Source organism: Orcinus orca, chromosome 18 (assembly GCF_937001465.1).
Source record: "Orcinus orca chromosome 18, mOrcOrc1.1, whole genome shotgun sequence".
Classification (NCBI taxonomy): Eukaryota; Metazoa; Chordata; class Mammalia; order Artiodactyla; family Delphinidae; genus Orcinus; species Orcinus orca.
Window position 1 is genome coordinate 59702203 of NC_064576.1, and position 23481 is coordinate 59725683.

General features: G+C 34.9%; 1 protein-coding gene across 7 annotated transcripts in view; it reads left to right on the forward strand.

Annotated features, from left to right (window-relative positions):
- Positions 1–23481, forward strand: part of RB1 (RB transcriptional corepressor 1) — a 144590-nt gene that overhangs the window by 26785 nt on the left and 94324 nt on the right. For 6 of the 7 annotated variants that reach the window (XM_033436824.2, XM_033436823.2, XM_049701044.1 and 3 more), the window contains 6 exons: positions 3757–3872; positions 7749–7868; positions 14859–14897; positions 15895–15962; positions 18747–18857; positions 21225–21367. In XM_033436824.2, coding sequence (XP_033292715.1) covers positions 3757–3872; positions 7749–7868; positions 14859–14897; positions 15895–15962; positions 18747–18857; positions 21225–21367 — 597 coding nt within the window. The remainder of the gene's footprint in view (positions 1–3756; positions 3873–7748; positions 7869–14858; positions 14898–15894; positions 15963–18746; positions 18858–21224; positions 21368–23481) is intronic. The other variant, XM_033436825.2, reaches the window with a different exon arrangement.

Consider the following 23481-nt stretch of genomic DNA (forward strand, 5'->3'; position numbering starts at 1 on the left):
GATATTATCATCCCTATTTTAGTAGAAACTGAGGTCTAATTGGATTTAAGCACGTTGCTCAGTTATACCACTAGAGTATTCAAACTCTTGAATGTTTGACACCAAAAAGCATGTTCTTAGCATAAATAAAAGTATAAGTGCCAGGGAGACAGGGAATTTTGTTTGTTTCTGTTTTCATCACTGTATCCCCAAAGTCATAAAACCATGGCAGTTGCATAATGAGTATTTCTTTTTTTCTTTTTTTTTTTAATGAATATTTCTTTAAAAATTATTAGAGATATCAACTTTTGGAAGATATAAAAAAACAAACTGGAAGAGGCAAAGAAAACTATATGAAGATATATGATTTTTTTTTTTTTTTTTTGCGGTACGCGGGCCTCTCGCTGTTGTGGCCTCTCCCGTTGCGGAGCACAGGCTCCGGTCACGCAGGCTCAGCGACCATGGCTCACGGACCCAGCCGCTCTGCGGCATGCGGGATCTTCCTGGACCGGGGCACGAATCCGTGTCCCCTGCATCGGCAGGCAGACTCTCAACCACCGCGCCACCAGGGAAGCCCTATGATTTTTAAATGATTGCAAATATGGTGGTTAGTCTGATGTTTTCCATTTAGGCATTTATCATATCAGATGACTTTGTGTTAAATTATGTTATTTGTGTTCCAGTATAATCTACTATTTTAAAAAGTGAACAGAATGATTATAGAGTAGGATCTTGTAGTTGATTCTCATCTTCATGGCTTTGTAAATTTTTTCCCTCTGGCAAATTTTGGTGGCATCCAGATATAAGATCAGACCAAGTGGATGTTATAGGTTACAACTAAAATGCAAGCCCTTTCCATATCTATCTCTATCTCTATATATAATTCTATATCTAGAATCTTAAATACTTTAATGTAGAAATTCTACTTCTAGGACTCTCTTAATTGGAAACTGATTATTTTCTTCACATAGATTAACAAAAATATTTGTGCATGAATCATTTGGTTTTATAACATTGATCTCATCTGTAATATGGTTCCCTCTAAAGAACTAAATCAAATGTAGGTGATTAAAATATTTAATATTCTCAAGTTTAGAAGGAACATTTATTTTTCTTCCATAGATAACTGTGTATGAAGAAGAAAGAACACTTTATCTATACATATAGTTAATTGGGATGCAGCTAGAACATCAACAATATCAACAACAAAAACAACAAGATTTATAAATCATCTGAAATAAAGGTCACACATTTTGCTTATAGGAAAGTTCCTCAGGTCCTTAAAAGTCAGAACCTATGTATACAACATTTTATTTAGGCATTTTATCATTTCAAATGAGCTTGTGTTGAATCGTATTTGCTATGTCCTAATAAAATTTGCTATTTAAAAAAAATGAATAAAGTACATACTCAGTTTTAACAAGCTTAATACTTCATTTCCCAACTTTAAAAGAGTAAAAAAAAGATTGGAGTTGCTGAAAGAAGACACATTGAGAGAAGTTGGGTTCAACAGGTGATAGCCTGAGCAAAGAAGCAAACCAAAATCATGATAAGAATTAAGCATAAAAATTTAAAAATCATGGTAGTTTGGAAATTGTTTATTATAGAGACAACCAACCTTTTACATCTTAGTAGTTCCTGAGAAATTGACCATAGTAATGCAAATATTTATAAGTGTATATATATATATATAAGAGTTTATGTTCATTTTATTAAAACATACTTAATAGTCATTATAACAGTCAAGCAATATATACTTTGTTGTTCAGTTTCAGAAATAGTAAGTATGTAGTCTAGTTTCAATGTCAAATTTATTGAAGTATAATTTATATACACTAAATCAACCAGTTTTAAGTGAAGAGTTCAATAGGTTTTGGCAAATGTTATTTAACCATTGAGATCTAAAAATTTTTTATTACTCCAGAAAGTTGTCTCATTCTCTTTTGTCATCATTCCCCAACACACATCCACTCCTGTCCCCAGGCAGCCACTGATCTACTTTCTGACATTAAAGATTAGTTTTGCCTTTTCTAGAATTTTGTAGAAATCAAAGTGTACACAACACGTACACTTCTGTATTTGGCTTTCTTTCCTCTGTGTGATAACTGAGATTTATCTATGTTGTGTGTATTTATACTTTTCCTTTTTATTGTTGAATAACATTCCATTGAATGGATATACCACAGTTTATCTCTTCACCTGTTTTTGGATATTGGGTTGTTTGAGTTTTTGGTTTTTATGAATGAAGCTGCTGTTAACATTCAGGTACCAAGTTTCCACTTCTCTTGGGTATAAATATCTAGGGGTGGAATTGCTAAGTGTTATGGCAGGTATATAACTTTATAAGAACTTGCCAAACTTCTTTTCAAAAATGGTTGTACCATTTTACGTTTTCATCAGTAATGTTTGAGTGTTCCATTGCTTTACATCCTTATCAACCTTTGATATTGTTAGTCTTTTTAATTTTAACAATTCTAGTGGGTGTATAGTTGTAATATAAGTTTTAAAATATTTATTTCCCAAGTAGCTAAAATTAAGGAAAAGTTTAGAGTTGGATAGTGATAAGCTTCATATTATCCATAAAATTTGATAATCTAGAATAATTCTTTTTTCTAAAGCTTTTATATAATTGAGATTTCAGAACGATATAAAATTGCATCACATACTTTTCAGCTCCATTGTAATCTCCAGTTAAGAGTGATAAGCAGTTCCAGCTGTTTGATAGAACATCAGATCATTTGGTATTTCTTTTGTTTTCAATTTAATATAATCCAAATTTTACCTATAAAACTTACATATTTAAATAGGGATATGTGTTTTTCGGGATAAAAAGTATTCTAGTGATAATGAAAAAATATTCTAATGATAGTGGTAGCCATCATTCATTGAATAATAGTTATATGCCAGATCTAAGGACTTTATATATATAATCTCATTTAATTCTTACAAAGTGAAATATGTATTTCCATTTTACAAGGAAGGCAATTAGGGCACTGAGAGATATGAATTTCGTAAGGTTAAAAAATACTTGAATCAGGACTTCCGTGGTGGCACAGTGGTTAAGAATCCACCTGCCAATGCAGGGGACATGGGTTCAAGCCCTGGTCCGGGAAGATCCCGCATGCTGCAGAGCAACTAAGCCCATGTGCCACAGCTGAAGCCTGCGTGCCCTAGAGCCCATGCTCCGCAACAAGAGAAGCCACTGCAATGAGAAGACCGAGCACCCCAACAAAGAGTAGCCCCCGCTCTCCGCAGCTAGAGAAAGCCCACGCGCAGCAACAAAGACCCAAGGCAGCCAAAAATAAAAATAATTTAAAAATTAAAAAAAAAGACTTGAATCAATAGATTGATAAAAGAACAAGTGAATTAGAAGAAAAAAAATTTTGGAGTCCATTTTATGGAGCCTAAAATCTTTCAACTTGGCTTTGATGACATTGGAATACTAAAAAATGAAAATATTTACTTCAGAGAACTGACTGGCCCCTAGATTTTTTATAGAAAGTTGTAATTTAACTTTTTGACCTTTCTAGTAATTTTTTTGCCTTATAGTATAAAATTTAGTTACTAATTTTGTAACTAGTTTGTTTGTTACTAGTGTAGAATTAAATGCTCTCAAGTATATGACCTCAAAGATTTAGTAACAAATTAATTTTGTTATGCTGAATAAGAAAAAAGTTGCATATAATACAGTTTTAGCACAGTATCCAGTGTGTGAATGATTTAATGAAATATTTGAACCTTTTTGTTTTGTTTTGTTTTGTCTTGTTTTGTTTCCAGGAAGGTTATGTTCAAAAGAAAAAGGAACTATGGGGAATCTGTATCTTTATTGCAGCAGTTGACCTAGATGAGATGCCGTTCACTTTCACTGAGCTGCAGAAAAACATTGAAACCAGGTAAAATTTCTTATATTAATATAGGCCTCTGCCATTAAAGAAAACTATTTCTGAACTATCATTTTAATAGACTTTAGGGAATTAGTGGAAAATGCTAAAATTAAATAAAACGTAGAAAACTTAGGTCAACCAGTGAACTCCTGTTCTCCATTAGAGCCCTTAATGAAGGTGTATTTTTGCCGCACTTTCTTAAAAATGTAGCAGTTTCTGTCCTGGGAAAATTTCCATTGTGTCTCTCACTATCTGTAAACTTTCTTAATTGTAGCTGTTGATAAAATGGACCAAAAAAGCAAAGATTTATGAAGTAGACTTATATATTAAAACCTTTGTAAAAGTAGTATGAGTCTATCTTAAAGGAATTTAGTTGATTTATTAAAGTTTAAGATTATTTAATATAATAGATATTATAATTATATATGTTTTGAGACTGTATGTTCAGTTGAGTATCTATTATAATACTTGTCCCTGTAATTACTTAATTAAAGTCTGTATTGAGTTTCTAAGCCTAATAAGAGGAGTTTACTGTTTCCAGTAAGTCAAGAGAAGCCTTCTGGGAATTCCAGTCATTTCTTTTGCAGTATGTTTATGAAATGTAACAGTAAATAATTTTACCAAAAAGATAGTAGTATATGTTTTTTCTTGGATAAAACCGTCTAGAGTTAGACATAATTGGTATTTTGTGTAAATGAGATAAATTGTTGCATATTTTAGTAACTTTTTCTTATTACCTCTAAATAAAATGTGGAAACAAAGGCCTTGTATGTTCATATGTAACTTATTGAATATGAATTGGTTTACCTCTCACAGATTTCACAGTTTAACTTTATTAACTAAAATCACTAAATCAAAATAGTTTTTATATAGCTGAAAAATAATCTAAATATAGAGGTAAAATTTTACGTTGATTTATTCATTTATTCAGCATATGTTTTCGTGACCTCTGAGGATCAGAAAGAGAATGAATGTTTGGGTTAAGATAGACTGGGTTTATTTTACAAGGTATATGACTTGGAGCAGATTGCTTATCCTTATTAAGTCTCGGGTTCCTTTCCTTTCCTGCGAAATAAAAATTATTAACTACTTGATAGAATTTTGAGAATTAAATAACTTATAACGAGCAGAGAAGTAAATAGTTCTCGAGTCAATGCCTGGAACACCATAGGTGCTGATGAGGTCTTGATCTCTTTTTTTCTGTAGATTCCTCTTATTACCCGCACCACCCCCCCAAACAAAAAGGGGGAAGGAAACAAAACTTACCAACTGCTAGGCGCTGTGTTACTCTACTAGGTTCTAATGATATAGAGGTGAGATATAGTCTCTGACCTCAAGAAACTCATCCAGTTTAAATTAAACAGATGACTGCAATACAGTGTTATATAGCTATCCATAGACTGCCAAATAAATATGACAGAGAAAGTCTATTACATCCTTTATCTATAAGGTGAAAGAATTTTCCCAGAAAAGATTTTCCTAAACTTTTTCTCTGAGTATTCATAGAGTAACTCTGATTTATAAAATGGGCATATCATAAATAATATCACTACAATAATTATAGTAATGCATTTGGTACAACTTTTTCTTAGGGCATCTCTCAGTGTTCTGATAACTATCCAGGAATGTTATCTAAACCACTGCTTCTTAAAAGTACTCTGGTGAAGGGCTAGTTTCTTTTCTTCCCAGTATGTCATAGACTGATGTTTTAAAAATAAGTAATATAAATTAATTACTAGAAAAATGAAACAAAAATCATACTAAACACAGGACTAAATTTTTTATTATTGGATTCAGCAGGCATTAAAATTAGTGTCAAATTGCCATAAAAGCTTTTAAGTGTTTACCCCCAATTTCTGTACTTAATTGTGGACTGGTAAACAGTTTATGGACCATTATCAATCCATGGAGCACTGCTCCTAGAATATGTAGTTATCTACAGATCTGTGTGTTTTAATTATGGCTTTTTATGCCTGTCTGCCTGCCTTCCTCTCACCTTCCTGCCTTCACTTCTTTCCTTCAGAGGAGGACTACAGAAGGAATAGAGACCCACTTAAGTTACCCCTAGAAAAAGAAGGCTTTTTAGTAACAATTCACAGTTTTCATGGTGCTCCATGGATAGGTATTGCCATATATCTCAAAACTGCAATTGAGAGTGGTTCCTGAATAAATGCCATTCTAAGTTTGATTTCTTTTTCTCAGCAGGTTAGCTCCATTCTTTTTCTTTTTTTAAAGGATCGATTTTTATTTATCTATTTATTTTGGTTGCGCTGAGTCTTCATTGCTGCGTGTGGGCTTTCTCTAGTTGCATCTAGCAGGGGCTACTCTTCATTGCAGTGTGCGGGTGTCTCATTGCTGTGGCTTCTCTTGTTGTGGAGCACGGTCTCTAGATGTGCGGGCTTCAGTAGTTGTGGCGTGCGGGCTTGGTTGCTCCGTGGCGTGTGGGATCTTCCTGGACCGAGGCTTGAACCCGTGTCCCCTGCGTTGGCAGGTGGATTCTTAAACCACTGCGCCACCAGGGAAGTCCCCATTCTTTTTCTTTTCTAAGCAGCATCATGATTATCTACTCTGTATCATTTCTATTCCTCCTTTATTTGCTTTCCCACAAAGCTTGTCATGGCTGCCCCAATCCCCTCTATATCAGTGGAACTTTTCATAACCTTCTTTTGTGTTCTGTGCCCTCTGCTGATTAGCTGAGGCTTTTATTTTTCCAGTTCCCAAGATAAATGTCTGAGTGGTACAGCCCTCTTTTTAGAATGAAGCCTGTAACTCACTGGTTGCTAGACAGCCTATGGATGGATCTAGTGACTACCCTGTAGTTCAGTTAGCTGCTTTGGTATAACTCCTTAGACAAACTTGATTAGAAGTGAGTATGTGAGGTGCAGTTGATGATTGCTATCTGTAGCGCCCTATTTTTCAGAAGTCAAAAATGTATGTATTGATATTTCAAATAGGTTAATTTTTATAGAAAACAATAAACAATGATTTAAAGTTATTATTTAAACAACTTAAAATTTTTAATCAGTTTCCCTTTTCCCTTCCCCAACAATTCAGTCCTAAAACCGCTGGTGGGCTGAAGAAAGTAGGTGTGTGCATCTGTGGTGGGGAGCACTGTGGTGCCCAGAGGAGGATGCCAGAGCCACAGTGGGATGAGAAGGTCATCCACCAGGGGCCTGGGGCTTCTTGACATGGGCTGCTTGCTGTGCAATGTCAGAGACCAAGCAGGGTGTGCGGGCAGCTGGTATAGGGAGTCATGGCACATGTGGGGTAAGGGCAGTCTGGGGTGAGGAGTCAGAGCCCTACTAGGGTGAGGATGGTGTCCATGTGGAGGCGGGAGGGCAGTCCAGGATGGGGGGAGTCAGTCTGAGCAGGAGAAGAGGGTGCCCATGTGGAGGAGTGGGTAGCTTGGTACTTATATAGGGGGATTGATTAAATGAGTAAATTAAAGATAAGTGGGTCACAGGTTTCTCACTGTCAAAGAAGAGTTATGAATGTGGAAAGGGAAACACTGGAAGGAACCCTGTAGTTTTTGTGTTGGAATTGGGTAAATGGATGGGAACTTGTGATTTTAAAACATATAGATAGATACAGAAATAAATATATGTATATGTCTGTTATAACCCTTATGTTTTTTTTCTGTGTTCTTGATGATAAGTAGATGTAGGCATAGATGTATAGATATAGTGATATAGGTTGAAGACTAGTTGATTTTTTTCCTCTTTAAATTCTAGTAAAATGCAAAATCTAAGTTCCTTCTAAAGGATATATAATAGTGATTTGGTGTAGAGCTAACGTGTTTTGAATTGAAATGTCTATGCTTTGAAAATGAAACAAAATGAATTTTTAAAGTTATGGATTCACTTTTTTCTATTCTTTCCTTTGTAGTGTCTATAAATTTTTTGACTTACTAAAAGAAATCGATACCAGTATCAAAGTTGATAATGTTATGTCAAGACTGTTGAAGAAGTATAATGTGTTGTGTGCACTCTACAGCAAATTAGAAAGGTAAAGTACAAATTTTATTAGGGTTACACCCTGCTTTTTCGTATCATTGTTCATGATTAGTTTCCATCTGGGAACTGTTACATTCTTAGTAAAGTTATTAAGTATTACACCTTAGATTTGTCCCCTTAATATTCTTTTTTTTTTTTTTTTTTTTTTTTGCGGTACGCGGGCCTCTCACTGCTGTGGCCTCTCCCGTTGCGGAGCACAGGCTCGGGACGCGCAGGCTCAGCGGCCATGGCTCACGGGCCCAGCCGCTCCGCGGCATGTGGGACCCTCCCGGACCGGGGCACGAACCCGTGTCCCCTGCATCGGCAGGCGGACTCTCAACCACTGCGCCACCAGGGAAGCCCTGTCCCCTTAATATTCTTAACTTTCTTATTTGTCCAATCATATTCATTCTGAATGTTTCTTCCAAAATTACTTGTTTTACTCATGGTTCTCATTTTTTTTTTAACAAACTTAAAGCTAGTTTCCACTTTAGCCTTCTCTGCCAGAAGACTTGTAGCTCTGAATGGAAGGGTGACCTAAATTTAGAATTCTTCCTAATGGTGATACTATGTTTAGAAAAAGAAAGCATGTTGGCACTGGAAGGTGTATGTGACTTATACTACTGAGCTATGACCTGTATTCTCCATGGTGGTTTAGAAGAAGTAGTTTTTTTGTGGAATATCCTTTAAGAAACTTCAGCCTATCAGCTGTTTTATTCCACATAAATTAAGAAACTACAACAAGCATTAATGAAGTGACTGTTAGTACCCGCTATGTGTTAGATGCTAGGGATGTAAAATCTTATGCTACTATGATCATCAATTAGCTTATAGTAAATAAATAAATTCTATCTTTTAATAAAAATAAGTGCAATAATCATTTGATGCGCTACTGTAGAGGATTATTTGTAAGAAGTAGAAATTATGTAGTGGGCAAAATACTGTGTATATTTAAAGGTAAGAAGAATAATTATGGGGTGAAAAAACTATAGAAGAAGGCAATGTCTGAGTAGGGTTTAAAGGATAGATAGAAACTCAGCAAGCAAAATATGTGGAGACTGGGACTGAGTATCCTAGGCAGAGTGATTAGCATGTGTGCAAAGCCAGAGCAGTACTGTAAAGTATTTTGATATTGCTAATTGCTAAAAGGTAGGAGGGAATTAGACTGATAGTGAGCTTGGACTTTACCCAGCAGGAGATGGAAAGTTATTGATTTTAAGCTAGAGAGTGACATAGTCAGATTTGGCCTTTAAAAGGTCACTCAGGCCTTTGCAAAAGAGATTTGGAATTTTTATTGACTAGTTATATGAGATAATTTAGTGTATATTGGCCTTGAAGTAGATCAATAAGATTTCTTCTATCTTATATGTACCTTCTTTTGAAGAGCAGTTGGGAAGATTAACTGTGATACTAAAGCCTATTTATTTCAGGGTAGACTATATGTGTATATATGGCAATGTGCTGTAGTGATTATGATAACTTTTAAAAAGCTAAACAGATCTAGATATTAATAATTTTGTCATTCATTGACTGTGTGAGCTAGGGAAACGTACTTAATGTCTTTAAACCTCAATTTGAATCTGTAAAATATAGCTAATAATGCTCTCCTTGCAGAGTAATTGTAAGATAATGTTACTGGTTAGCTCACCTCCTAGCACATACTAAATGCTAAATAAACAGTAGCTTTTAAAGCTATTATTAACTACATTAATGCTGTCACATAGAAATATAAAAATGCAAGCCATATATATATATATTTATTATTTTTGGCTCTGTTGGGTCTTCATTGCTGCACGTGGGCTTTCTCTAGTTGCAGCGAGCAGCGGCTACTCTTAGTTGTGCTGCACGTGCTTCTCATTGCAGTGGCTTCTCTTGTTGCGGAGCACGGGCTCTAGGCACGTGGGCTTCAGTAGTTGTGGCTCGCGGGCTCTAGAGTGCAGGCTCAGTAGTTGTGGTGCACGGGCTTAGTTGCTCCGTGGCATGTGGGATCTTCCCAGACCAGGGCTCGAACCTGTCTCCCCTGCATTGGCAAGCAGATTCTTAACCACTGCGCCACCAGGGAAACCCAAGCCATATATTTTAAATATTCTAGTAGCTGCATGACAAGTAAAAAGAAACAAGTGAAATTAATTTTAACATTTTATTTAACTCATATATCCCAGAATATCAAATTTCAACACATAAATTTGTATACAGATGTTCATGGCAGCATTATTTATAATAGCCAAAAAGTGGAAACACCCTGAATGTCCATCAGCTGATGAATGGATAAACAAAATGTGATCTATCCATATGGTAGAATATTGTTCAGCCATAAAAGGGAATAAAGTTCTGCTACATGCTACAATATGGATGAACCTTGAAAACATTAAGCTAAGTGAAAGATACCAGACACAAAAGGCCACATATTTCATTTTATGATATGTCCAGAACAGGCATATCCATGAGATGGAAGATAGGTTAGTGATTACTAGGGAATGGGAAGTGAAGGGAATGAGGGGTATCTGTTAAAAGATGTGGGGTTTCTTTTTGGGGTGATGGAAATTTTAGATAACGGTGATGATTACATAACAAAGTGAATATACTAAAAACTACTGAATTTATACACTTTAAAATGATGAATTTTATGTTAGGTAAATTATATTTCAACAGGAAAACATGAAACCAATAGAGAAGTTTTACATTCTTTTTCTCATACTAAGTATTTTTTTTAATACTTTGGTATGTAATTTACATTTACAGCACAACTTCATTTGTACCAACCAAAAACACTTCAGGTGTTCAGTAGCCATAGGAGCTTGTGGTTAACATATTAGACAGCATAGATTTATATTGTATGTTACTATCTTTACTGTATGATAACATTCTATTCTGAGTTACATTAAATTACAAAATGATATAAAACAACGCATCTGACATTAAACATATTTTCTATAATTATAAAAATTCCCTCTTGATTACCATCTGCTTTTTTTATATAAGATAGTAGTTTTCTCTGTGTAAATTTTTGATCTACATATTTTTTGTGACTGGCTTCTTTCGCTTAGCATGTTTTCATGGTTCATCCATGTTGTAGCATGTTTCAATACTTCATTACTATTTATTATGGAATAATATTCCATTGTATGCCTACATCACATTTTATTTATCCATTCATCTACTTATAGTCATTTGGGTTGTATGTCTTTTAAAGTAGTTGACAGTATAAAGGAGAGCAAGTGTATATAGAGTTTGTTATATTAACTTTATTATATATCATTTCGTCTTCTCTTCATTTGTTTCCATGGATTTGATTTATCATCTTGTGTCATGTGTTTACTCCAATGCAGCTTTGCTCCTACCCACCTCTTTGTGCTGCTGTTGTCAAACACATTACATTTCATGTGTTAGAGGCCCAAGGATGCAATATATACATATTGTGTTATGCAATTATATTTTATATCAATTAGGAGAAGAAATATGTAATTATACCATCTTTCATAATAACATAATTACCTTTACCAGTGCTCTTTGTTTATTCATGTGGATGTGAATTACTGTCTTGGGTCATTTGTTTTCAGCCTGAACTTCTTTTACTATTTTTTTATAAGATGAGTTTGCACATTCTCTGTTTTTGTTTGAGACTATCTATTTCACCATCACTTGTGAAAGGTAGTTTTGCTGTATATATGAGTCTTAGTTTACATTTTTTTCTTTCTTTGAGTATGTAATGCCACTGCCTTCTGATCTTCATTGCTTCTGTTGAGAAGTCACCTGTTAATGTTATTGTGTTCCCTTGGATATGATGGATCATTTTTCTCTTGCTGCTTTCAGGATTTTCTCTTTGTCTTTCAACATTTATCCTATGATATATCTAGGTGTGAATCTCTTTACATTTATTCAACTTGGAGGTGGTTCTGTTTCTTGGATGTGTAGACTTGGGAGTTTTCAGCCATTTACAAAATTTTTTTTTTCTCTCTCTCTCCATTCTTTTCTGGTACTCCCATTACACATATATTCGTGTATCTTTTGGTGTCCAAAAAATACACCAATATATTTTTTGGTGAGCCTCTTCTGTGAGCCTCTTCATTTTTCTTCTTCTTTTATCTCTTTGTTCTTTAAACCACATAATCTCTTTTGATCTGTCTTCAAGCTTAGTGCTTCTTTTGTTCTGCCAGCTCAGATCTACTTTTGAGTCCCTCTAGTGAATTTTTTATTTTGGTTATTATACTTTTCAACTCAAATTGCCCTTTGGTTCTTTTAAAGTAATTTCTGTCTTTTTATTGATAATCCTCTGTTGGTTGAGACATTGTCAGCGTACCTTTTTTTCTTCTTTAAGCATGATTTCCGTTAGTCCTTTGAACATATTTATAATTGCTGTTTTGAAGTCTTTGTTAAGTCTGACACTTTGATTCTCTTAAATAAAATTACTGTTATCTGCTTTTTTCCCTATGTAGAGGTCACATTTCCCTGCTTCTTTGCATATTTCATATTTATTTTTGAAAACCAGACATTTTTTATAACATTGTAGTAACGCTGGGAGCTGATTCTTTTCTCTCATGGGGCTTGCTGCTGTTGTTTTGTCTTTGTTATTTGTTTAGTGGCTTAGCTGTACTATCTCAATGAAGTCTTTTTCTCCCACAGTGTGTAGCCTCTAATCTTGCTCCTTAGTGTAGCCTTGGACAGGTGCATAGTCACTCAGAGCTGACAGTGGTTTTAGCTGGGTTCTCCTTGGCTATCCTTTCCCTGTTCTTAAGCTAACTGCCTCTGTTGATATCACACCTAGTTGCTACCTCTCACTATTTGCCGACTGATTGCTTTATTGTTTTTTTTTTAAATAAATGTATTTATTTATTTATTGGCTGCCTTGGGTCTTCGTGGCTGCATGCGGGCTTTTCTCTAGTTGCAGCGAGTGGGGTCTACTCTTTGCTGCAGTGCCTAGGCTTCTCATTGCGGTGGTTTCTCTTGTTGTGGAGCACAGGCTCTAGGTGCGCGGGCTTTCATAGTTGTGGCTTGCGGGCTCTAGAGCACAGGCTCCGTAGTGGTGGCGCACGGGCTTAGTTGCTCCGCGGCATGTGGGATCTTCCCGGACCAGGGCTCGAACCCATGTCCCCTGCATTGGCAAGGGGATTCGTAACCACTGCACCACCAGGGAAGTCCTGCTTAATTGTTTTTGACAATGCTCTGGGTCACAAGTTGCTTTACAGTCTAATCCAATTAAATTTGGCTCCCTCTGCAGGAGTAGTATTTGAGGCTAGCCTTGAGGCTTATTTTGATACTAGGAGAGCTATTCTTAGCTGTTTCTTTCTCTGGTTCTCTCCTAGATGATCTAAGATTTAGCTTTTTGCTCTCATAAGATCTGTTGGCTTTCTCTTACTTGCTTCCACCAAAGTCTGTATTGCTTTCAACAGTTCTCTTATTCTTGAGCATCCCCACACTCCATTCCAAATGAGTTCCCTTGGGGAGAGCTCAAGGCTCTGTGTTCTTAGGGCCTGCCTCTCCCCTAGGCACCACTTCTGTGCCACTGCTTGGGAGGTCAGGATGGGGGCAGTGGTCTCTTCTCTTGGAGTGATACCTCTGTTTTAAGAGTAGGGCATTGAGAAGAGGCGATAGCCCCTGGTCTTCCCAGATTGCCTTTCTTGGCTGGAACCTCTGTCCTATGAGCTGCTCGGCAAGAGAAGTCAGTATTTTTGATGTGCTCTGTGCCTGGAGTAAAACTTTACCCTATGAGTGGGGGCTAAGCGGAAGACAGGAGCCCCAGACCTCTCAGCTCCTCTTGCTTGGGATAGACTTTCTGCAACACAGATCTGGGGGCGATGAGAAATGCTGGGAGCCTACTCTTCCCAGAGAGATAGTTCTAGGCTGGGAGCTGGAGAGAGAAGAGCCCTGTGTCTTGGCTACACCTGCTGGGAGTAGAGCTTTGTTATGCTGAGCTGGAGAGGAGGAGGAAATGAGTTTTGCTTTGAATTCTATAGACTGTCATTGTTCTTACCAAGATTTAGTAGATTTTCTTGAAGAAATATTTCCTTTTTTTGTTGTATGCCCTTAGGAAAATTTCCAGAGACTTTAAATGGTTTTTTAAAAATAGTTTTACCAATTGTAGTTATTACATTAGGAAACAGGTCTGCAGAGAACCTTCTCCACTATTCCAGAAGTCATTGTCCTAAATAGGTAGGTTTTATACAGTAAGTCCCCTACATATGAATGAGTTCCATTCCGAGAGCATGTTCGTAAGTCCAATTTGTTCGTAAAGTCCAGCAAAGTTAGCCTAGGTACCCAACTAACACAATTGGCTACATAGTACTGTACTGTAAAAGGTTTATAATACTTTTCACACAGATAATACATAAAAAATAAACAAACACAAAAAAATAAAGAAAACATTTTTAATCTTACAGTACAGTACCTTGAAAAGTACAGTAGTACCAGCTACGTCACTGCTACTTTTACGCTTGCTTCCAGACATCCTGGCCTTGAAATAAAGACACTGTACTACTGTACTCTATACAGTACTGTACAGTAAAGTACACAAAGCACAACCACTTGTAGAGGATGCACACAGGTGACAGTGTACGCCAGACACGTGAACTAACTTACATGATTGGACGTGTAAACTCACATTCACATCTTTGAAAGTTTGCAACTTGAAGGTTCGTGTATAGGGGACTTACTGTAGTACTTTCAGTTGTGTTATTTCAGTGACACTATTAGTTAAATAAGCTTTTATGACCTGATCTGAGATTCTAACCAGATCAAGGTTCAATTACAGAATGTATTCCAAGTTAGAAATGCACATATCGAATCCAGTCTTTTTGTAATTAGATATTACAGTGATATGTGAAATGTCATAAATTGGAAACATCTACTTTAACTTTGTTTTATAATGCTGTACTTGAGAAAAAATGTATCCTTCTTAAAATAAGATGAATAAAGCATGATAAAACTGATTTCTAAATTATGAAAAAAATTTAAAAGTAACTTTTAAAAAAGCCATAATGTTAACATAATTATTTCTTCCTTTCAGAACATGTGAACTTATATATTTGTCACAACCCAGCAGTTCGTAAGTACCTCAGAGTATGTTATTTTTCACTTTTGGGGTTTTTTTTTTTTTTAGAGATTTTTGTGGAAAAATCCCAAACACGTTGATAGTTTCAGGGTTAGTTTGATTGACTGTTCTATGATACTTCATAAGTTAAGGTCATAGATTTAAGCCCTATACGGATTATTTATCTTTTCACAAAGAAAGTGGTATGAAATACATGCCTTTTACTACAAGGGAGAACTAATAAGGTCGAAGTTAATTCAGAGCAACATTTTACCAGCTCTGGGGAAAATGCCAATTCATTGACAAACTCTTTTTTCAGAGTATATTATAGACATTTTATTAACTAAGACTCAGAGCATAACTTTTGAGTAAGAATAAACATGAACGTCTATATTAAAATTTCTAAGTAGTCTTTTTAAATGCATGATACATGTTCCAACAGTATACCATTGTAAGAGCTCTAGAGTTTTTCTTCGGAAACAGAACGAGTATTATGTGAGATTTTCTGCCTCATTGAAGTAATGATACCGAAGATGATTGATACAAAGGGAAATTGTGTATTAATTAATTAACTCTATTAATTTCACTCGTTAATTCCAACAAGTGAATAACAACGTTTATGAAGACATAGTGTTAATTTGGTAGAGTCACCCAAACCTCTATTTTTCTGCTCACAGAAAATTGATTTTAATTAGAAAAGAGAGCAGAAAAGCATTAATTGGAAACCATGTATGTCATATTATACTACTTTCTGTGCATAGTTTTAGATTACAGTAGAAGATATTCAATATTTTCTTTAAGAAATGTATACTACTTTGGGAAAATATAAATAACATGGTGAAAACACTAACTGAATTGAGACAAATTGAATTCATGTGTAAATTGTGCATTTAAGACGGACTGTATTCTATTATGCAATCAACTCTGGTCTATAATTGTAAAAAATAAAAAAAACGGTGTAGTTGGAAAACAGTGTGAGTGTTTTTTTTTATTCTTTCTATTTGTTTATTAGGATATCTACGGAAATAAATTCTATGTTGGTGCTAAAAGTTTCTTGGCTCACGTTTTTACTAGCTAAAGGTAAAGTCATTATGTTTGTTACATACGAATGTTTCAAATGTAGTAATTGATAATTCTTTCGAGTAAGCTCAAAATTTTAATTCTGGGCTTCCCTGGTGGCGCAGTGGTTGGGAGTCCGCCTGCCGGTGCAGGGGGCGCGGGTTCGTGCCCCGGTCCGGGAGGATCCCGCATGCTGCGGAGCAGCTGGGCCCGTGAGCCGTGGCCGCTGGGCCTGCGCGTCCGGAGCCTGTGCTCCGCGGCGGGAGAGGCCACAGCAGTGAGAGGCCCGCGTACCGCAAAAAAAAAAAAAAAAAATTTAATTCTATTTAATATTGTTCCTCCTTCCCCCTAGATTTTTGTGTGACTTTTTAACTGTTAGCAAGTTCTTGTAATTCTGATACTGGAGGCAACCTTGAAAATGTCTCATTTCATTTCTTTTTCTAATATTTTTCATTCTTTCCTATTTTTAAGAATAATGTTACTGTTTTTATAAAAGTGATATATATTCATGATAAAGAATGCAAATAATACAGCAAAGCGCAAAGAAAAATGTAGAAAAATTACCCAAAACCCGCCTAGAAATAATCATCATTAAAATTATGTGGTTGTATGCACAAAAATGTATCTGGAGTAACATTCTGATTAAAAAAGGTGGGTGGATGAGTGCACTCACAAACATATATATAAGTTTCTAAAAATAATATATTGTCCTATGTTTAAAATATAAAAATTAATTTTACTCAAATTTTATAGAAGAAAATAAGAGAAATGGAAGGAATTGCTTAAATTTATGTTTTGTCACTTAAGCAGTGTTATTTCTTATAATATTTCTCTAAGATTATGAAAACATTAAGAGGTTAGAATCTTTATTTAACTTTGTGTTTTGAGTTAAGGCAATATATATTAATCTGCTCTGAAGAAAAAGAATTCTCACTCTTCCTGTCACCTTCCTATTCCCTACTTTCAGATTTGCTTTTTTTTGTTATCATTACATTACCAAAGATTATAATATTTACATCCTGTTCTGTAATTATAATTATCACAGTTGTTTTGTCTCATTTATGTATTTAAAATGGATTCTAAGCTTATTGTCACTCCTGTATCATAGCTTCTCCATTTCTGAGTTCTTTATTTTGGTCTATCCTTAGCTGACTGGATTTTACCGTGAAGGAGTTTTTCAAAAAAGCCTTTTTGGCGCCATGTTTTCTATGTTTGACATGTTTATGAACCATGTCTGTAGTCTTTAGACTTGAAGGACAACTTGGTTGAGTATTAGGGGTTTTTTTTGTGTGTGTGGTACGCGGGCCTCTCACTGCTGTGGCCTCTCCCGTTGCGGAGCACAGGCTCCGGACGCGCAGGCTCAGCGGCCATGGCTCACGGGCCCAGCCGCTCCGCGGCATGTGGAATCTTCGCGGACCGGGGCACGAACCCGTGTCCCCAGCATCGGCAGGCGGACTCTCAACCACTGCGCCACCAGGGAAGCCCGAGTATTCTGTTCTTGTATCATGTTTTTTTTCCTCAGGACACTATTTTCTGGAATTGAACATTGCTGTTGAGAAATCTGAGACTAGCTTAATTTACCACCCCCCCATTTTGTTCCTTGAATATTTGAAGAATTCCTTTTTTAAAATTTGAGATTTAATACATTAACCAGAAAGTTTCTATACCTTCAGTATTGGGATTATTAGTGGTTTAGCAGTCAGATACCAATAAGATAGAAAATGAATCAAATTAGACTTCTCTTTTAAAAATACTGCACAACATAGAGCCATAAGCAAATATGTCATAGCTATATCATTTGTATATTTTGTGTAGCTACACTATTTTTTTCTTAGGTGTTTATTATATGCATTAATTTCCTTATATACAGCTCTTTATAATAAATATACAGCTCTTTAGTTGTATGTTATATAAACTTTTAGGATTTTGTGCTAAATAATTGCTTTATAGATGACTTTACAATTATGTACTAATTTTATTATTTCCTAATGGCTTTGGTTATTTCTTAATATTTTGGAGTGAGTTGAAATTGAAAATATATGAGGTTTCATAAATAAATAGAACTGAAGACTAACGTGTATCATTCTTCAAAATGATTTTCAGAGGTAGTAAATTTTATAACTCTTACCAAAACTGGAAATGAGTTTAAAGAAGGAAAAATCAAAATAAATTTAGACATAGGGACTGAATTATTATAATAATACCTAAATGTAAAATTCTCATGATAGACTTATACTTCATTCATAATTTTTTTTAGTAAATTTATTTATTTTATTTATTTATTTTTGGCTGCATTGAGTCTTTGTTGTGTGGGCTTTCTCTAGTTGCAGCGAGCAAGGGCTACTCTTCGTTGTGGTGTGCTGGCTTCTCATTGCAGTGGCTTCTCTTGTTGTGGAGCACAGGCTCTAGGCACATGGGCTTCAGTAGTTGTGGCAGGTGGGCTCAGTAGTTGTGGCTCACGGGCTCTAGAGCACAGGCTCTGTAGTTGTGGCGCACGGGCTTAGTTGCTCCACGGCATATGGGATCTTCCCAGGCCAGGGCTTGAACCTGTGTCCCCTGCATTGGCAGGCGGATTCTTAACCATTGTGCCACCAGGAAGTCCCCATTTATAATTTTATAACTTTATATATTTTTACATGTTGCAAATCTGACTGAATTTTTGCAAAAAAACAAAAAAAAAAGATCTTTAACATGCTTCTAGTGATTGTTGCATAAATGAGTATATGGATACAGCCATACCCACAATTTTCCCTGACTTAAAGACCTCAGTCTCTACCTTAAGATGTGGACTTTCTTTGTTTTCAGGGCAAGTTTTACAAATGGAAGATGATCTGGTGATCTCATTTCAGTTAATGCTGTGTGTCCTTGACTATTTTATCAAACTCTCACCTCCCGCATTACTCAAAGAACCATACAGTAAGTATTTTAAGTAATTTATGCCCCTCCTGCTTCATCATTCAACATTTTTTTATGGACTTACACTAGATCCAAAACATGGTTCTAGAGCCAAGGGAATGATAAAAAAGAAATCAGACATGGGTTCTGCCCTTAAGTAGTATAAGATATAGAAGGAGAGATAAGTAAGCAAGTAATTAGAGTATGTGGTTGAAAATAGTCTGGGCCAAAATATAGCAAATACTATGGGAGTTGAGGAGATGAGAAAGTTTTCCCAGCTGGGAAAGACCAAGGAAGACCATAAAAAAGTGGTGGCATTTGAACTGAGTGTTGAAGGAGTAGTTAGGGTTTGAGTGTTGTGGTAAGTTGGGAGACTGCACTCCCAGTAAAGAGAAAATCAAGAGGCAAGGCATAGATATGAATGAGACTGCACAGGGAAGAGTAACGCATTCTATAGAAATGGATTAACTAAATTTTTATTACTGGAAGCTATAATGATTATGTGACTGACTTTTTTTTTGCATATGAACTGTAATTGATCCACTTCAGTGGGTGATGAGATGGGAGGTGTATTTAAATAATAGCTATTGCTGAAATAATTAGATAGCATTAAGCAAAGACAAGTATATTCCTCTTAGAATGGAATTGCTCCCTTTGGTGGCGTGTAGAGTAGGATTTAAAATCACTTAATACACTGTAGAGAAATGTAAACTTAACTAAGGTTTAGCTGACTCCTTGCTCCTAAAATGTTGACAGTATTAGTAATACTAAAAATAATAGGGGAAAGATCAAAACATGGAAGTCTCAAAGTGTTGAAGTGGCTGAAAAGCTGAAGCCTAATTAATCTTCGTGAACAATAACTTCCTGGAAAAATGAAGCAGAATTTTGAAAAGATGTTGAACATGGCTTGACAGAAAAGGCAGGTCATTTAGCAGAAACCACATGCAACACAGAGGGGAAAAAATATAAAACAATATATTTTTAAAATTTCTGAATCTTTAAAAATTTCCTTTGTATGCCTTTTCCTCACTTTTTAAAAATGTTATAACTTTAATAAGTTGATATATAACTTTAGGTTGACAGCCTTTGTTCTTTTGGATAATTCAAATGTACATTTAATTCTGTAAGTGCCATCTTAAATAGAAAGCAGGATAAGGTGTTGAATTAACTGGCTATGATAAACTTGCAGTTAGCTTTTTATTATGAAGAATTTCAGTGAGCATAAAAGAAAGTCGTATAATAAGCTTCCATGTACTTATCACCTGCCCTCAGTGCATAACTTATGGTCAACCCATAGTCCTATCTACTGCTCAGTTCTACCAGCGATATTATTTTGAAGCACACTTTTGCATACCATTTCATCCCTATAAATTTCAGTATGTATCTGTGAAAGATAAAGTCTTTTAAAAAAGCATAATGACAGTACCATTCTCACACCTAAGAATCAATTAATAGTGATTCTTTAATTCCACCAAATATCTAGTAAGTATCCATATTTTCAATTGTTTTATAAAAGTAATTTTAAAAATTTTTACATGTTGACTAAATCAGAATTTAAATAAGATCTCTACTTTGTGATTGGTTGGTATGCTTTTAAGACTTAAAAAGTTCCTCCTCCATCTATCTTTCTCTTTTTTTCTTGTAATTTATTTATTAAATAATCAGGTGGTCTTGTTCTGTTGAGTTTTCCATGGTTTAATTTGTAGTGATTGCATCCTATGGTGTAGTCTTAACATGTTCCTCTATCCTGTCAGTTTCTTGTAAGTTGTTTGTTGGGCCTAGAGGCAGTTAATACTTTTTATACTTAGTCATCTGTAATCTCTTTAATAGCTATATTCACATTCAGTTTGAATTGAAAATGCTCAAAATAATCCAGGGTATTTTTTTAAAATTACAATTTAGTGTCACATGAGTATATTTGTATGCTTAATTTTTTAAAAGCATCGTAATTTATTTGCTAAAACTTTAAAAAATTTATTTTTTATCCTGTATCTACAAATTGAATCCATAAATATATGCTTATTATTTTTTAGACTCTTTTAAGATAGAAAACATTTTTTCCCCTTGCAGACTAGTAGGATACACTTAATATTAGTTTATAAGTTGGCTATTTCCCTTGCATTTTTCATATTTGTCTGTGGGGTTTTAAATTTCTTTTTGGGCTAGTTGGGGGCAGAAGAGAATAGGGATGGTAGCAACTATGACCAGTATATAACTTACAGTAGATATTCAATAAATAAAGCTGTTAGCTTTTTAATGAAGCCTAATAATAAAAGTAGCAGAATGTTACCAAGATTATTTCTGACCTTCCGAGTTATAATTAGAATACTTCATTATTTTATACAGTGGAATGTGCAATTGTTCTTATCTAATTTACCATTTTTACAGAAACAGCTGTAATACCTATTAATGGTTCACCTCGAACACCAAGGCGAGGTCAGAACAGGAGTGCACGGATAGCAAAACAACTAGAAAATGATACAAGAATTATTGAAGTTCTCTGTAAAGAACATGAATGTAATATAGATGAGGTAATTTAACTTCATGATTTCTTTAAAATAGTTAAAGTAGATTTAGATGTAAGTTCTTCCTAACAGTATTTAATTCTTTTATGATGAGCTTGCTTTTTGTAATTAGTGCCAACTCTTTTGCAGTAGCAAAATATTTAGAAAAAGTTTAATTTTCATATTCAGTTACTTTGATTTTAAAGAGAATAGCTCCCTCACTCTGGAATCATTGAAATGTACATGATTAAAGCAATAGTTTTCAAATGTATTTGTTCTTTGATTCCTCTGTGGTTACTGATACGCCTAATGTTTTCAAGTATCCTGCTCAGAAAACCCTAGTGTTTTGATTTAGTGCTAAGTGATACCAACATTAAGTTTCTGTTTAGCCTTTTGTAGTTACTCTTTTTCTAAATATCACACCAGATGTTAATGACTGGTAGAGGATACATGAACACCCAGGAATTGCTTATCTTGTCAATAAAATCTGGAATGTTAGAATTGGAAGGAATCTTACAAGTAATGTACTTGGCCTCCTTTTACTAATGAATAAACAAGCTTCTAGAGACTGATAGCTGATTACTAACAGAGTCTATGCTTTGGACCATCTGCTACCAGTGCTTCTTTCACTGTGCCGTGCTCTTTCTCTCATAGACTGTTATATTGTCCAAAATTCACTACCACTAGATAGCTATGTGAAATGTTGCATCTTTGAAATTGCTCTGTCAACTCTGGGAAGGAATTGAGGGTATGATCTCAAAATCTAGTTTAAGAAGTGTTGGAATGATTTATCAAGATATCTGGGTTTTAGCACTGTGGCTTTTATTAATTTTAACAAATATATAGATATAGACATATAGCTGTATCAACTTTACACATGTAATATATTTACTTTTCTAGAATAACAAATTATCTTTGCTAATAAGCTGACAAATGTAGTTGAAATATTTTTTTTTACTCCAGTCTGTTGCTTACTCCCTCAAGGTAATGAATAGGAATAAATGCAGTTTTCTAGTTCCTGGTTGTTAGTTCTCTGTATTTTAGAACTACTTATAAAATTGCATTTCAAAAATCAGGAATAAATCATGTTTTTCCTTTTTATTTTAAATAATGCTTCTATAATTTAGAATGTAATAACGATTTGTAAAGTGTAGGTGATTAATAGCTTTTGGGGTAATATTAATTTGACATTTGATTATTTACATGTAGCATTTATAGTTATATAACTATTGGTTAGTTATATTTATGGTTATATAATTATTGGTTAGTCACACTAATTGGTTAAATAGAACTACCCACCTTATAATTATTCCAGTTCAGTGGGAATTAATTAGAAAACAATACTAATATGTATTACAGAAGCTTAATTCTTAAAGCATTTTTGTGAAGCAGAAGATAGGAACTTATTAATAGGAAGATATTAAATTATTCTACCTTAATAAATGTAGACTGCAAATTGGAAAAGGAAGTTAAATGAAGAAAAGTAAGTTGTTTAAAATTCCATAACACTTTGCCCGTGTAAAATAGTTAGGGGTATAACTCCACGTTTTCCAAGGACGGTCTTTATTATCCATGTTAAATGTAGGGTTTTTTGTGTGAAACTGCATAATGACCAAAACATTTTCACTCGGTTTTGAATAGAATTGTTGGGTATTTGTATGTGAAATTATCTTCTTATAAAAGCAGGTCATTTTCCTAAATTTATGCTGAAATAATTGACTCGATATTCCCTAAGCTAGGTATGTGTGTGAAGTGGCCCAAAAATATGCTTTGGGGAGAAATCAGAGGCAGTGTAGAGAAATTAAAAGAGTCTTGGCTTTGATGCTAGACAGATTGGGTTTCAATTCCAGCTCTGCCACTTCCTAGCTGTGTAACTTTGGTGAAGTTGCTTAATATTTTTGAGCCTCCCATGTTTTCACCATTTGTTAAATGTGGGATATTGAAGTTGGTTTCGATGGATTTTCTTCTTATAAATCCCATTTCATTAACAATTCCCCCCTGCACCTCCATTTTAGGACCTGAAATCTGCCTCACATGAATTAAAAAGTGAATAATTGAATTAATTATAAATAAGCATCACACTGGGTTGAATGTAACTCATTGATCAAAATGTCAGTTAACACTTTCATTCTATTGTTAAT